The following is a 15,448-nucleotide window of genomic DNA, read 5'->3' as shown; positions in this document are numbered from 1 at the left end:
AAAAAAAATACTGATCTTGAGAAAATTGGCTTGTAGTTATGTAGTAGAATGGTTTTTGAGAACATCTGATTTTAGAAACAGTCTTTTCCTTTTGAATTGATTAAACTAACTGACAGAATTCTATGACATCCATAGGAGAAGCAAAGGCTGAAGTTTTGACTTCCATCAGTTTTGACTCAGCGGTAGGTAATATGAGAGTAGACAGTGTTATCCTAGGATGTGGCAGACCTATCAGTCTTTTCTTGTATGGGTTAGTGTTGTTACAAGTGGCCATTCCCAGGACTCAGCTGTTAGACTGCTGTCACATCTGGTGCACAGATGAGGGCTGAGCCTGCCCTGATAGCTAAAAGCATACGCGTGGCTGTTGAAGTTTCCGAGCTTTGGGCTTGCAATGAAATTCAAAGGGATAGTGGAGGGGCTCCTGTGGTCTTTCAACTTCCTATCTATCTAGACTGTGGAAGATCCTTGAACACTCCTGGGTCCATATCTTCCTCCCACACCTTCTCAAACTCTCAGTTCATGTACCTCAGTGTTTTCAGTAGTTTTTTTCATGGTTTTCATGCCCCTAAGCCAAAAGAAACACCTAACAGTTTTGTTTATTAAGTAGTTAGATCCAAACAACTTAAGTATTTATGTTCTAACAATTTAGCAGCCTTTTGAAAAAAATTATCCACATAAATGGAAATAAATTTTTTTTTATTTCATTCTTAAATAACCACAAGTACTTACTAATGGGATGTATACATTGTTAGATACTGTACAATTCCTCAAACCTTGGAAACCAGAGTGGACATTACCATTCTCATTTCCTGCTCCATACTGATTTTCACACAGGTCAGACTGGAGAATGAGACCTTCACTGAAAGATCACCTGAATCCATAAGCAAACCTACTGCTCAGGCAGTCGGCTTCTTTTCTAGAAAAGCCAAAGAACTTACAGATTTATAAAGTAACTAATGGAACTCTGAAATGGCTGTTTTTTCCTTCTGGGCTTTTCATGAGATGGGACCTTAGTTACTGATTCTCAAATGTGATGTGTTATACATACAGTAGGAATCCTGGTCATTCAAGACTGAGGCACAAACTCTGGAGTAAGATAGATCTGAATTCAGTTCCAACGCTGTCAATAGCTATTACATCACTTCCTTTTCTGCTTATAATAATGCCTAGTTAGGACTGTGAGAATTAAATTAAATACTTTACATAAAGTTTCTAACAGAGGTCTGGTAGTGATTATTATTTACATTAATAATGGGAATATTTCATCCTACACCTCAGAACATGGCTGATCATTAGTAGCAAAAAATCTTGTTCTCGGCCCTTCTTACTTCATGACTGCTATATCTTAATCCTCACATTACCAAGATGGGATGACCTGGAAAAATTGGTTGTTACAGAAGGGAAAATGCTTCATTCTTCCTCAGTGCATGAAAACTCCTGACACCTCCCCCACCCCCACCAAGGCTGCAGGAAAACAGACAGGCAGAATACATCATGATGAGAATAGTGTGACAACACTTCAGACTAAAGAGCAATCAGGCGCTGTCAAGCTCAGTTTTAATCACTTGGACAGCTCCACCAAGGCTCTTTTAGATGTTTTCATTTTCATTTGCAGTGACATCTGCAGGGGTTTGCTGGGAAGAAGTATCTGAAAGAGTCTATGATGGCTTCTGGAAGTGGCAATAGGACTTACTGACAATCTGCACAGTTCTGTAAATAGCACTTAACTGTGGTGGAGCAGCCTGGAGCTGGTCTTGGCAGCCAAGTGAAAGTGGCATTTAATTTTTCTTAGTGATTAGATAGGACAGCTTCGGTGACTTTGTTTTCCCAATTTAAATTGTTTAGCTCTTAGAAGAGGCCTCCTCAAGCACACAGGTTCCAGGAGCAGAAGCTATTTCCTGCTTCCCAGTACACTAGACATCAGAGGGGGATTTAGGAAATCTCTTATTTATTTTCTTCTCATGTATTTTTCACTTGTAACGAGGAAAGTCTTGGCCAAAGTCACTTTTGACTGAATTAACTGACTGATGTTGTGCTTGAAGATGTGCTATAAGAAGAAATACATATTTGGCCTTTTTGCCCAGTTTCTGGCACGCAGCTCCTAAACCCTTGGAATCTCTGGAGTGATGAGTGTCTTTTGTATGCTAATGAGACGACTGGTGGCTGGGGGCTCCTCAATAGCTTCAGGATGGGGGCTAGTTGCCAGAAAGACCAAGGCATGATCTGAGGGTCGGAACCTTCAGCACCATACTCCCCTCCTCTTCCCAGCCCCCCACACCTCTGGATAGGATAATGGCTGGTAATTGAGTTAATTACCAATGGCCAGTGATCTAATCAATCCTGCCTAGGCAATGAAATCCCCATAAAAATCCCTAAACTACAAGGTCCAGACAGCTTCCATGTTGTTGAACACATCCATGCGCTGGGAGGGTGGTATGACCAGAGAGGGCACAGAAGCTCCACGTACACTCACCTCTCCTCTCCCCCATACCTTGCTCTACACTACATAGCTCTTCCATTTGGCTGTTCTGAGTTGCATCCTTTATTTAAAAAGCCAGTAAATGTAAGTAAAGTGTTTTCCTGAGTTTTGGTAAGCTGTTCTGGCAAATTATTGAACCTGAGGAAGGGGTCATGGGAACACTGATTTATAGCCAGAATTTTATATATAGTATTTAATTTACTTCTCACAGTCCTAACTAGGCATTATTATAAGCAGAAAAGGAAGTGATGATATAGTAGCTAGTGACAGCATTGGAAGTGAATTCAGATCTATCTTACTCCAGAGTTTGTGCCTCAGTCTGGAATGACCAGGATTCCTACTGTATGTATAACACATCACATTTGAGAATCAATAACTAATGTCTCACCTCATCAAAAGCCCAGAAGTAAAAAACCAGCCATTTCAGAGTTCCATTAGTTATTTTAGAAATCTGTAAGTTCCTTGGCTTTTCTAGAAAAGAAGCTGACTGCCTGAGCAGTAGGTTTGCCTATGCATTCACGCATCACTCATCTCTCAAGAAGTTCTGATTCTTCAACCTACCTGTTTTTAAAGACTACCCAAAACATTCAGTACCATTCTTATACCCACTCAAGATAACTATATAATTCATTTATAGTTGCATTCCTCTAAAATATCCATGGTTCAGCATCCATATTTTCTTGTTCTAATCTCATTCTTTTTATTGTTGTATACTGCATCTTGTTGATTACCCTTTGCAGTCTCATTCATACTGCAGCTTCAGCTACACGCTGTTCTCAAGGAATTTACCTGATTTCATGTAGATTTTTAGAGCATCTGTCACTGTGAAAAACCATGAGAATTTTAATCCCTATAGAACCAAAATAATGGAAGAGTGTTACTAGCCATCTCTTTCCGTCTTTTAAAGGATTATTTGTAAAATAGAATTTCAATAAATTCTATTTTCAAGTCAAACTAGTGTCATCGTGCTTTTTAGTTCAACATGCTTTTTAGGATTTATATATTGGCCACAAATCTCTACAGACTGAATAAATACTTTATCATGGATTTGTCTAGGCCAGTTTGTCCTTTTACTAGAACAAACCAGAACATGAACCTTTTAAGCCTTCCGACGGTCAAGTTCCAACTTCTCAGTGTGGCAGTCAAAGTCCTTCACTGTCTGGCACGCTTTCCAGCCTTATCTTTCACCACCTCTCCCATAAACACTACTCTCAAACCACCAGACCTAGTCATCATTATCCGATGACTCTGGACACTTGCCAATCCCTATGTCTTTGCATAAGGCAGTTTCTCTGTTGGAATGCCCTCCTCTATCTCCTCTTCATGAACTCTCCTACTCAGATTTCTTTCAAGCTCTTCAACTCCTTCAGAGTTGGTCTCTCCTCTGGAATCTCATATCTCTATTAAAAAGTAATCACGGTGCATTATAAATATTTGTCTTACTCCTTAGACTCTTCTACCCTTAAAGATAGAGGCTATTATTATCATTTTCCAATTTCAAATGCATAACAGGAGATTAACTAGAAGGTAGGAGGAATGAACATTTCTGAAATGACCACTATGAGCAAAGTGATTTATGGGTGTATTCACTTAGCAAATGAAGATTTTCTAAGCACCTACTGAGTGCTAGAGGGTATGAACGGTAAATAAAATGGATGTCATCCCGACTCTCTGAAGAGTCTACAGTCTAACAGAAGAGAGAGATTTATAAAAAGCAATCAAAATAATTACAAATTACATAATATAAGCTAGGAAAGAAACAAGTGAGTGTACTAAGAACAATGAAGGACTAGTGCTGTGAAATAGAAAATTAACAATAGAACTAGAAATAGAAGCTACAACTTTACATATGGTGGTAAGCAAAGTACTCTTTGAGTGACAATTTTGTTGAGATCTAGGCTAAGAAGGAACTAACCATGCACAGTGGAGGAAGGGGTACAAGTGGACATTTCAGATCAAGGGAATAAAACATGCAATGGCTCTATGGTGAGGGAGATTTTTGCCTGTTCTGAGGAGTTCAAAGACCAATGTGGCTCAAGCAGAGCAAGCCAGGGGAGGAATGGCAGAGATGAGTTAGGCAAGGGCCAGATCAGACAGGGCATTTTTAGGCCATGGTGGAGATTTCAATTTTAGTCTATGTGCAAAGGAAAATAACGTAATAGGAAGATTCTAAGTGTGACATGATTCAATTTACTTTCAAAAGAGTTTTATTTTTCTTGCTGTTGTGTGAAAAATAGATTAGAGAAGACTCAGAAGAATGCAAAGATCACAGTTGCTGAGACTGACTTCATTTCAGGCCAAATGATCCAGGTCTTCTCACCATTTGGTTCAATGGACATCATCTTCTAAAAGACTGTTGTTATTAAGTTTATCATGCTTCTCATTCCTATTTCCATAGTTAACATCCAGAGTATAGTTTCTTGAAATCCCATCAACACTCGGACAGGCATTATTAAATGCCCGTTTTGCAAGGAATAAACTGAGGTTTAGAGAGCTAAGTTCCTAAGTCCACCTAGCAAAAATCTATTCCCTTTCAGTTTTGAAAGAAGGACCTCTATGAAGGAGTCAACATTCTTTTTTTCATTCAGTGGTGATAAATACACTGAGATAATAAGGGAAACTATAGCCTGATAAATAAACTGCTCTCGTTCTTCCAATGATTTTTAGGATTAAATCTGCTCATTGATACCACCAAACTAAGCAGAAAGTGTCAATCTAAAGATTATGAGATTGTAAATAAGCAGAAAGAAAGTAACTATGAATTTACAGTTAGACTAGTCTAATATTGAAATTTATTATGTTAATTTCAGTGCAAGTAGGTTAAAGACCAGAAATATACATGAATTCTCAGGCAACACCAAACATCTTTTTTTTTTTTAATTTTTTCTTTTTTTTAAATTGCTTTTTCCCCCCAAATCCCCCCAGTACATAATTGTATATTTTAGCTGTGGGTCCTTCTAGTTGTGGCATGTGGAATGCCGGCTCAGCACAGCCTGATGAGCAGTGCCATGTCAGCGCCCAGAAGCCAAAGCGGCAAAACCCGGGGCCACCAAAGTGGAGCGTGTGAACTTAACCACTCAGCCACGGGGCCGGCCCCAACACCAAATATCTTGATACCTGGATTTCATCATTCCTTTACCAACCAAAGGAAAGATAACATAGGAACGATACCATCAGATCTTAGGTAGGAGTTCCTCCTTACTTGATTATCAACAAAACTAATCTGATTGCAAATATCAGAGACACAACTTTAGATAATTTCTGCCAATGTCTCAGCAGTAGCTCCCTAAATACAGGATCCCTACACTTAAGCCACCAGTCCTGCTCCTGCTGATGACCACTTCAGTAAAAATGTAGTCTACAGAAGCCTAGGATGGCCCTGAAGGATATTACAAAAAACAAAAATATGTCCATGTCTCCAGCACCAGCCATAGAAAAATTTAAAATATAGCTGATCTTCTCACAAAGTATCCCTACCGGGGAAAGACGCATCACATCTCAGAAACCTGATTATAATCTGCACTTCCTATCTGTAACAAACCTTACTATTTGAAAAGGATACACTAAGATCAGCAGACAATTCACTCTGCAGTTGTATTTCATATTAAATAATTAAATAAACAGACATTCTGGTCTGTAAACCAAGATTCTGTGAGATTAGAGTGTGAGTTAGTCCTTTTGAGCCTGATCAATTCTACGTGACAAAGAATAGATGCTAAAACTGAGTTTCTGGAAGAATAAGGCTGATGACTAGTCTTAGACTGTGTTTTGTCAATGTTAAGTCTGCCAGTCCATCTCTATTATATTTCTCTCTCTGCTCTCTATAATTTCAATAAATATAGTATCAGGACGTGCTAGGGATGATTTAAAAATTGGCTAAGAACCTGAGCATAGCAGGAATTCAGCATTAATTGTTTAAGGACTGAAAGAACAATAAGCTTAAGTGAACTCATCATTTTCTCTAAATCAGGCTGCTGAATTGCAAAGGAGGCAGCGCCTAGAGCCAGAGAAAGAGGAAAGTTCTTCATAGAAGTGTGTGTATGCACATGCGCATAAAACACACAGACATACCTGCACTCAAGGCAATACCAGTTCCACGGTGGCAAATGGACATCACCATAGGAAGAGACCAACTGCAAAGAAATACACAAAGGCAATTAAAAAAAGGAAAAGTAGACACTATAGTAGAGTCCATCTTGGCAAAGAGAACACAAACTACTTTGGAAACAGGCACTATTTAAACACAAACACAAATAGATTTCACATTCCTATGTTTCCACTTTCTGGTTTGAAAATAAGAAAACATATATTGAAGGAGAAGCATCCCTCTTTTACCAGATTGCATTACCGACAGAGCTAAGAGGAGAATCAATTATAACCCAAATTCCTCCATTCATAAGGAACAACGTGGGTCACACACCAATTAAAGTTGCATACAGTTAGAAAATAATCACTAGAGGCCAGTCCCGGTAGCCTAATGATTAAGTTCCGCACGTTCCACTTTTGGTGGCCTGGATTTGATTCCCAGGTGTGGACTACACCACTCGTCTGTCAGTGGCCATGCTGTGGCTGTGGCTCACATACAAAAAGGGCAAAAAGAGGGGCCCGGCCCCCTGGCCAAGTTGTTAAGGTCATGCACTCCACTTCGGCAGTGCAGGGTTTTGCCAGTTCCGATCCTGGGCACAAACATGACACAGCTCATCGGGCCATGCTGAGGTGGTGTCCCACACAGTACAACCAGAGGCACTCACAACTAGAATATAGAACTATGTACTGGGGGACTTTGGGGAGGAGAAGAAGGAAAAAAAGAAGACTGGCAATAGATATTAGCTCAGGTGCCAATTTAAAAAAAAAAAATCTAAACAAAAAGAGGAAGATTGGCAGCAGATGCTAGCTGAAGGTTAATCTTCTCAGCAAAAAAAAAAAAAAAAAGAAAAGAAAAGAATACAACCACTTGGGTTGTTCTGTTTCTCCAGTCATAAGACTCAAGTAGAAGGAAACTTAAGCAAGTTGTATTTATGCACTGTTTCATAGACTATATGATCATCCTTGAATTCTGTCTTAGTATATACGCCAAAATATCCAAATTGACCATAGCATTTATTCTCTAATAAATTACTTGTCCCAAATTTTTAAATCCAGTTTTGCTGGATTTAATATATGTTTCTTAATCCACAGTAGGTTGAAGTACTTTGTCATCAAACACCTTTTTAAATCATGTTCTTAACTGTAATTTTGCCAAAGCATTTCACAGAAGGACAATGAGCACTGCCATATTCTAGACCTAGTTCTCATGGTCAAGAGGGAATCGGTTAGTGAAATGGAAAGAACAGGAGTCTTTGGATAAAGTTAATATTCATCCTGGAAAGTCAGCTTAGATAGGGAATGCTGAGCATAATCAGACCACAAATTCACCACTCTAAAGCATCTCAAGTAGGTTGAAAAGATATCAAAAAGAAATGCTAACATATAATGAAAATGCTCACAGTAAAAAAGGAATAACATCCAAAGAAACCAAAAAAACTGGCTAGACACCACTCTGATTAACTCAGACTTAACAGGATAAATATAAAAGGCGGAAGAAGAACCACATAACAAAGGACAAGCAGAGAACAATGGCATAATTTGGTTAGATGAATCAGGAAACTAAAACCCAGAATGAGCTGAGGCTTGCAAAAACGTCAAGGACAACAAAAAGGGGCTTTTAAAATTGTAGTCAGGGAAAGAAAGGCTCCTAACTGGGATGGACAATTTTATGTTAATGGATGACGGAGTGCAAAGCAAATTGCTCAACTATTTTATTTGCCAAAGAGAATGATTATCAGACTGAAAAAGATAGCACAAATATTGATTTGAGAGAACTGAAAAAAAAAAGAGGTGGGGAAATTATAAGACATTGCTTAGCATTCCAAATGCACTTAGGGCTCCTGGCCAGATGAATTAAATCCCATGACTAAAAGAGCCAAGAGATGAAACATAGGTACTGTACTGGTAGTCTTTCAGAAATACTGAAATAGAAAATGGGAGTAATGTGAGAAACCACTGAAGCCAAATGTTACCCTAATTTTCAAAAATGGTTAAAACCATAGCCTGGTTAGTCTAGTAGTGAGAAGGTAAGGGAGATTTTATTTTCAAAATAATAACCAGGATATTATTTCCAGTCCCACGCGATCTTCCAGAATCTTGTCACTCCTCATCAGGCAAGTATTTAGCCCCTTGAATCCGGGCACAACTTCATGATCAACTGCCTCAAGAAGGAGAATGCAGCTGCGCTGACATTGCATGACCTCCAAATCACTTTCCCTCCCTACGTCCCTCCCTCTCTCCTGCTATGAGGAAGGCCAAAGTAGCCTATGCAAAGAGATCACGTACAAAGGCCCACATGGAGAGAAAATGAGGGCCTCTCTAATGGCCAGGATCAACCCAAGACAAGTGAGTAAATGATCTTCAGATTAATTCAGGCCTAGCCTTTGTGTCTTCTAGCTGAGGCCTCAGACATCAGGGAGCAGAGACAAATCATCCCTACTATTTCCCATTCAAACATTAGTAGAGAAAATCAAGACTGTTTTAATTCACTCATAGCAAAGATGAAAACTATGAGCCAGTATGCTTTCCTTTAGGAAAAATTTTTTTCAGGAAATACTAAGATCCTTTGGAACACAGATTATATCTTATTTATCTTTGCATTTCCAACTCCTAAAGGAGTACCAAGCACATTGAGCAATCACCAAATATCTACTGATTTGAAATGTATTAATTTTATTTGCTTTTCTGACTGTTAGCAGGATGGTAATCAAGGAAAGGCTAGAGACATAGGCTATAAGAATTTCAGCAAGCGATCTAGTAATTATGCTGTAAACAATACCATCAAGAAAGTAGCACACACTTCTCCAAAGAAGATATACAAATGACCAATAAGTATGTGAAAAGAGGATCAACATCACAAATCATTAGGGAAATGCAAATCAAAACCACAATGAGATAGTTCTGTGCACTCATTAAGATGTCTATTGCAAAAAAATTTTTTAAAAACCAAATAAGTATTGGCAAGAATATGGAGTGCACTGCTGGGGGGAACATAAAACAATGTAGTCACTATTAAAAACAGTATGCCAGTTCCTCAAAAAAAATAAATATAGAACTATCATATGATCCATCAGTTCCACTTCTGGGTATACACCCAAAGGAAGTGAAAGCAGGAACTCAAAAAGATATTTGTACACCAAAGTTCATAGCAGCATTATTCACAATAGCCAAAAGGTAGAAACAACCCAAATGCTCATGGATGGAGGGACAGATAAGCAAAATGTAATATATGCATACAATGTAGTATTATTCAGCCTTAAAAAGCAATAGAGGGGCCGAGCCTGGTGGCACAGGGGTTAAGCGTACACATTCCGCTTTGGTGGCCTCCGGTTCGGATCCCAGGTGTGGACATGGCACCGCTTGGCAAGCCATGCTGTGGTAGGCGTCCCACATATGCAGTAGAGTAAGATGGGCATGGATGTCTTCCTCAGCAAAAAGAGGAGGATTGGCAGCAGATGTTAGCTCAGGGCTAATCTTCCTCAAAAAAAAAAAGCAACAGAATTCTGACACATGCAACAACATGGATGAACCTGGAAGATATACGCCAAATGAAATACGCCACATGCAAAAGGACAAACACTGTATGATTCTACTTTATGAGGTACCTAGAGCAGACAAATTTATAGAGACAGAAAATTGACTGGTGATTGCCAGGGGCTGGGGGAAGAAGGGAACGGGAACTATCCCTTAATGAGTACAGTTTCAGTTTGAGAATATGAAAGGATTCTTAAGATGGACAGTCGTGATGGTTGCACAACAACATGTATGTACTTAATGCCACTGAACTGTACACTTAAAAATGGTTAAAATGGCAACTTTTACATTATGCATATTTCACCACAATAAAAAAAAGTTAAAAAAAAAAGTAAAACGACAACCCAATTAAAAAATGAGCATAGGACATGAATATACATTTCTCCAAAGAAGATATACAAATGGCCAATAAGCACATGAAAAAATATTCAAAATCAATAAAGGTTGCCAGAAAGGGGGGGGGGCTTAGATCTATTTTAGATCTATTTTATATAGTTTGAGGTAGAACTAGAGCCACTGGAGAGAAGACAGAAGTTGTAGAAAGGGTCTTTCTGACGATAAGAGAAATTCCCAAATTAGAAGAGGGCAGTAGTGACTTCCTTGTCACTAGAGGTGCACAAGCATGGGCAAACAACCATTATGAAAATACTGCAGAGGAAATTCACTCATTAGGTACAACGGTGGCTTTTAAATATGTTTCTTTTGAGCGGCACCTTTTCTTCGAATGCAAAAATCAATAAATAAAACAGATCAAAGTAAAGTTGCTTTGCTTACCCAGGGCTGCGGGCCTACAGTGCAGTCTGCATATTGGCCAGCCCCACACAACTATCCACAGAAGCTCGGCAGAATATCCAAAGCCCCAAGGAGTACTCTTCAAACCAATGAAGGTGGTGATTTCATTAAATTTAAAGAACCCTTCCGACTAAGTTTTTAAAAACGTTTTCTAACATCCTTTCGAATGACTCTTGTTCTCCTGGTAACTTAACCCCTGTACACACTTTTGCTTTAATAAACTGACTCAATTTATTGCAATAAAGAGTACTTCATAAAGTGGTAACTTCACCATTTACTTCCATGCCTCCTCCCAAAAATTCTAAAAGTTAGTAGTAATAGAAAATATGATTCCAGATATCTCAGACATCTTTCCTGGATATGTTACCTTGGAAACAGCTCCATGTTCCCTGCTGTTTCTTTTTTTCCCACAAGTACACCTAGAGTTTCATAACTGGAAGAGCAAACAAAGGTAGTGAAAGACTCCCCTCACCAGCTTACAACCATTTGTTATATGACCCATGAAAAGGGCCAAGGCTTTAAATACAGATTCAGAATAATTTGAGTTCTTCATCATTATAATCCTCCCTCAAATCTTTTATCTCTTAAAAGTTTAAGTTTCACCACAAAGTAGTTGGGATTGAGGATCACTTATTAGCCTCCTTCTGTTTTAGCAGAATGCCCAATTTCTGCAATCAGAATTATTTCTGGAATCTGGCTTGGAAAAAAATCTGAAGGGTTATGGTATTTGTGGAGGTGGTTAAAAAATGGCCAGCCTTCCTGGCAGCAGAGCTCAAGATGCTTTGCTGGGTTAGCTAGAAAGGAGTAGATCTGCAGGGGTTTTTCTTAGAAGACACTAGCATAACAGCTATCAGTGCTACTTCTGAGGACAACAGAGAAACATATAGATGTATGTATGCATATGTATATACTCACATACATGCATGTATGTGTGTGTTTGCATACACATATATCCTAGCTCTATCTACTGAAAGGGCCTAGATGCAATGACACTCTGGTAGCAATGAGCACATCTAGCACCCAGATGTTGACTTCACAAGAGCTATCTTGAAAAACTCCTACTGGCCAAGTCTGGGACAATTTGAACATCAAAACAAATGAGTAACAGTGTAACCCTTTGGGCAAATAATCAGAAATATACGGACATCTATTGGTCTCTGTTCCCGGTTCCTGATACAGAGCTCCTAAAACCCTTATAATCTCCTGAGTGATAAGGATGCCAAGAGTATCTTTTGTTCTAATACTTGGTCTTCTACTCTGGTTCCTGATAACACAGTTCCTAAATCCCCTGAAGTTTCCTGGGAGGTAAGCGTCCTTTGTTCTAAAGAAGTGCCTCTGGATGAGGGCCGGTCACTAGAAAGACCAAGACATGATTAGAAGCTTGAACTTTCAGCCCCTGCCTTTTTCCTGGGAGGGGAGAGAGGCTAGAGACTGAGTTAATAATTAATCATGCCTATGTGATGAAGCCTCCATAAAAATCCCAAAAGTACAGGGTTCAGAAAGTTTCCAGGTTGGTAAATAAATCCGTATGTCAGGAGAGAGGCATACCCCAACTCCATGAGGACAGAAGCTCCTGTGCTCAGGACTCTTCCAGACACAGAGGTACCTAAAAGGGCAGCTGGCTGTTCATCTGTGTCATTTGTAATAGCCTTTATAATAAACTAGTAAATGTAAGTAAACGTTTCCAAGTTCTGTGACCCACTCTAGAAAATTATTGAACCCGAGGAGGGAGTCGTGGGAACCCTTGATTGATAGCTGGTCAGTAAGAAGTACAAGAGACAACCTGGGACTTGCAACTGGCATCTGAAGAGGCGGGCAGTCTTATGGGACTGAGCCCCTAAACTGCGGTGTCTGTGCTACCTCTAGGTAGTTAGCATCATAACTGAACTGCAGGACACTCAGCGGTGTCCAGAGAGTTGGAAAAGTGGTTGGTGTGGGAAAAACCCCCAGACATTTGGTGTCAGAAGTACTGGAAGTAGAGAGGAAACAGTGGTGTTTTTCCTTTAATTGGTGTCATAAGAGTAGAGGAGAAATGAGTTTCCTTTTAGGAATCCTTGAGTCTGTACTGATAAAGAAAGCAAGCTTTACCCTAGAATAATAAATAAATCTAGAAGTTATGATGGAATTAGAAAAATCACAATTTGGCAACCACCATAGTAATAACTAATTCAGGCAAATACCATCAACAGATACTTCGTAAGTAAAAGTCTGATGAGAAACAGAATGTTTACAGTCTCAGAGTATCTCTCCACAAAATACGTATTAATTAATAAACCCAACATCTTTATCCATTAACTTTATAGTGGAGAAACCCAGCGGACACATTTTAATCAGTGATAAAAGTTTATAGTAATGAGATATAAATCACTATCATGTGCTGTCCCCTGAAACAATGCACTGAGAAGAACACAGCATCACTTCAGACGTATTCCTGCCAAAAACACAAAAATCACAAGAAAACAAAAGAAAAATCCAACCTGAGGAACATTCTCAAAATGTCAAGGTCATAAAAGAAAGGAAAGACTAAAAAACTATTCCATACTGAAGATTAAAGAGACAACTAAATGCAATACATATTCCTGGGTTGGATCTTGGGCCTATAAGCACATTATTGGGACAACTGGCAAAATCTGAATGGGATTTGAGGATTAGATGGTAACATTGGGTCAATGCTAACTTTCTGATTATGACGATTATACTATGGAGAGTGCCCTTGCATTTAGGGAACACACTCAAGTATTAAGGAATTGTGGTAGGCAGAATAATGACCTCCCTAAAGATGTCCACATTATAATCCCTAGCACCTGTGACTATTTCACCTTATATGACAAAGGGAAATAAGGTGGCTGATGAAATTAAGGCTGCTAATAAACTCACCGTAAGATAAAAAGACTATCTTGGATTATCCGGATGGGCCGAATGTAATCACGAGGGTCCTTAAAAGTCTAAGAGGCTGGCAGAAGAAGGGAGTGAGAGAAGAAATGTGACAATGGAAGCAGGGTCAAAGTTATGGGATAGGAGAAGAACTTGACCCATCCTTGATGGTTTTGAAGATGGAGGAAGGAGACCACAAGCCAAGGAATTCAGAGCAGCCTCTGGAAGCTAGAAAAGGCAAAGGAACAGATTCTTCCCTGGAGCCTCCAGGAGGGAATACAGCCCTGCCAACAGCTTAATTATAGCCCAGTGAGACCTTCGTCAGACTTCTTACCTCAGAGTTCTAAGATAATAAATGTATTAAGCCACAACATTTGTGATAACTTGTTATAGCAGCAATAGAAAACTAATACAGGAGTAATGGGGCATCATCTTCTCTGCAACTTGTTCTCAAATCATTCAGACATGTTAACAAGCTGGGAGTCTACATAAAGGTACATAGGAACTCTGTGCACTATTTCTGCAATATTTATATAAATTTGAAATTGTTTCAAAATAATTTTTTTTAATTAATAGGAATTACATTTTGACCTACCAGAACTTTCTGAATGGTAGTTTACAGGACAGATTAACCTTCTAAGGCCAGAAGATAGAATTTAATCATCTTCTTATAAAAAAAGCCCTGAGGGAAATAATCAGGGAGGCTACGGGCCAACCTCCAGAACATCCACCCACTATTTCTAGATTCCCTGGCTCCAGAGACCTTACCTGTAGATAGTGATATGGGGAGACATAGGACGGTTTGAACCAATGTTCTTATTCCAGAATCTTTCCATCTCTTCTTTGGCTGTGGTTCCCAAAGGAACAGCACTAAAATAAAACCAGAAGGTTTTACAATGATTAAAAGTAAGCTTAGTTTAAATTTTTACACAATAGAAAGTTAAAATAAAAAATGTAAGCTGGGCAGGATGAACTCACTGTATTAGGAAAACATGTTCATCCACTCATCTTATTTTATGCCAAGTTTGATTCAGTTATTAATAACCTCAATTACCCAATGAGGTCATATCAGAGGATAACTCTTCTTTCCAATCCACCCAACACTCAGATCCAGCAACGGAAGTTCAACTTCATTCTTGTTGGGCAGCAGGGCAAGTACAATATTTTAAAACCATTCACATAAACAGATTACCCTTTTCACAGGCCACTGATGCTTTCTCATACATTACCACCTGCCCTCATCTGATCCTTGAAGAGGCTCTCTTTCAGGTTCTCAAAAATCAAGAACTGGATTCAGCTCAGTAGTTCTGAATAGTTTCTTGATTTCCCTTGTTACTGGGCTAGGTTGAAGCCAACTGTTAAACAGCTAGGCTCAACAATTTTTTATGCGCCTCTATTAAACACGATTCCATCTCCTTCAAAAAACTATCTCCCCAGGGGCCAGCCTGGTGGCGCAGCGGTTAAGTTCGCACGTTCCGCTTCTCAGCGGCCTGGGGTTCACTGGTTCAGATCCCAGGTGTAGACATGGCACTGCTTGGCAAAAGCCATGCTGTGGTAGCCCTCCCACGTATAACATAGAGGAAGATGGGCATGGATGTTCGCTCAGGGCCAGTCTCCCTCAGCAAAAAGAGGAGGATTGGCAGTAGTTAGCTCAGGGCTAATCTTCCTCAAAAAAAAAAAAAT

At 39.3% G+C, this 15,448-nt stretch overlaps 1 protein-coding gene across 2 annotated transcripts in view; it reads right to left on the bottom strand.

Annotated features, from left to right (window-relative positions):
• The window catches only part of SDHC (succinate dehydrogenase complex subunit C), a 30,234-nt gene that overhangs the window by 8,331 nt on the left and 6,455 nt on the right, over positions 1 to 15,448 (bottom strand). The window contains exons 3-5 of one of the 2 annotated variants that reach the window (XM_005609887.3): positions 14,534 to 14,635; positions 11,259 to 11,324; positions 6,551 to 6,612 (exon numbers count right to left, since the gene is read on the bottom strand). In XM_005609887.3, coding sequence (XP_005609944.1) covers positions 6,551 to 6,612; positions 11,259 to 11,324; positions 14,534 to 14,635 — 230 coding nt within the window. The remainder of the gene's footprint in view (positions 1 to 6,550; positions 6,613 to 11,258; positions 11,325 to 14,533; positions 14,636 to 15,448) is intronic. The other variant, XM_001503765.7, reaches the window with a different exon arrangement.

This window comes from Equus caballus, chromosome 5 (genome assembly GCF_041296265.1).
Source record: "Equus caballus isolate H_3958 breed thoroughbred chromosome 5, TB-T2T, whole genome shotgun sequence".
NCBI classification, from domain to species: Eukaryota; Metazoa; Chordata; class Mammalia; order Perissodactyla; family Equidae; genus Equus; species Equus caballus.
Note: the sequence above shows the minus strand (reverse complement) of the source record. Positions and strands in the feature narration are given on the sequence as shown.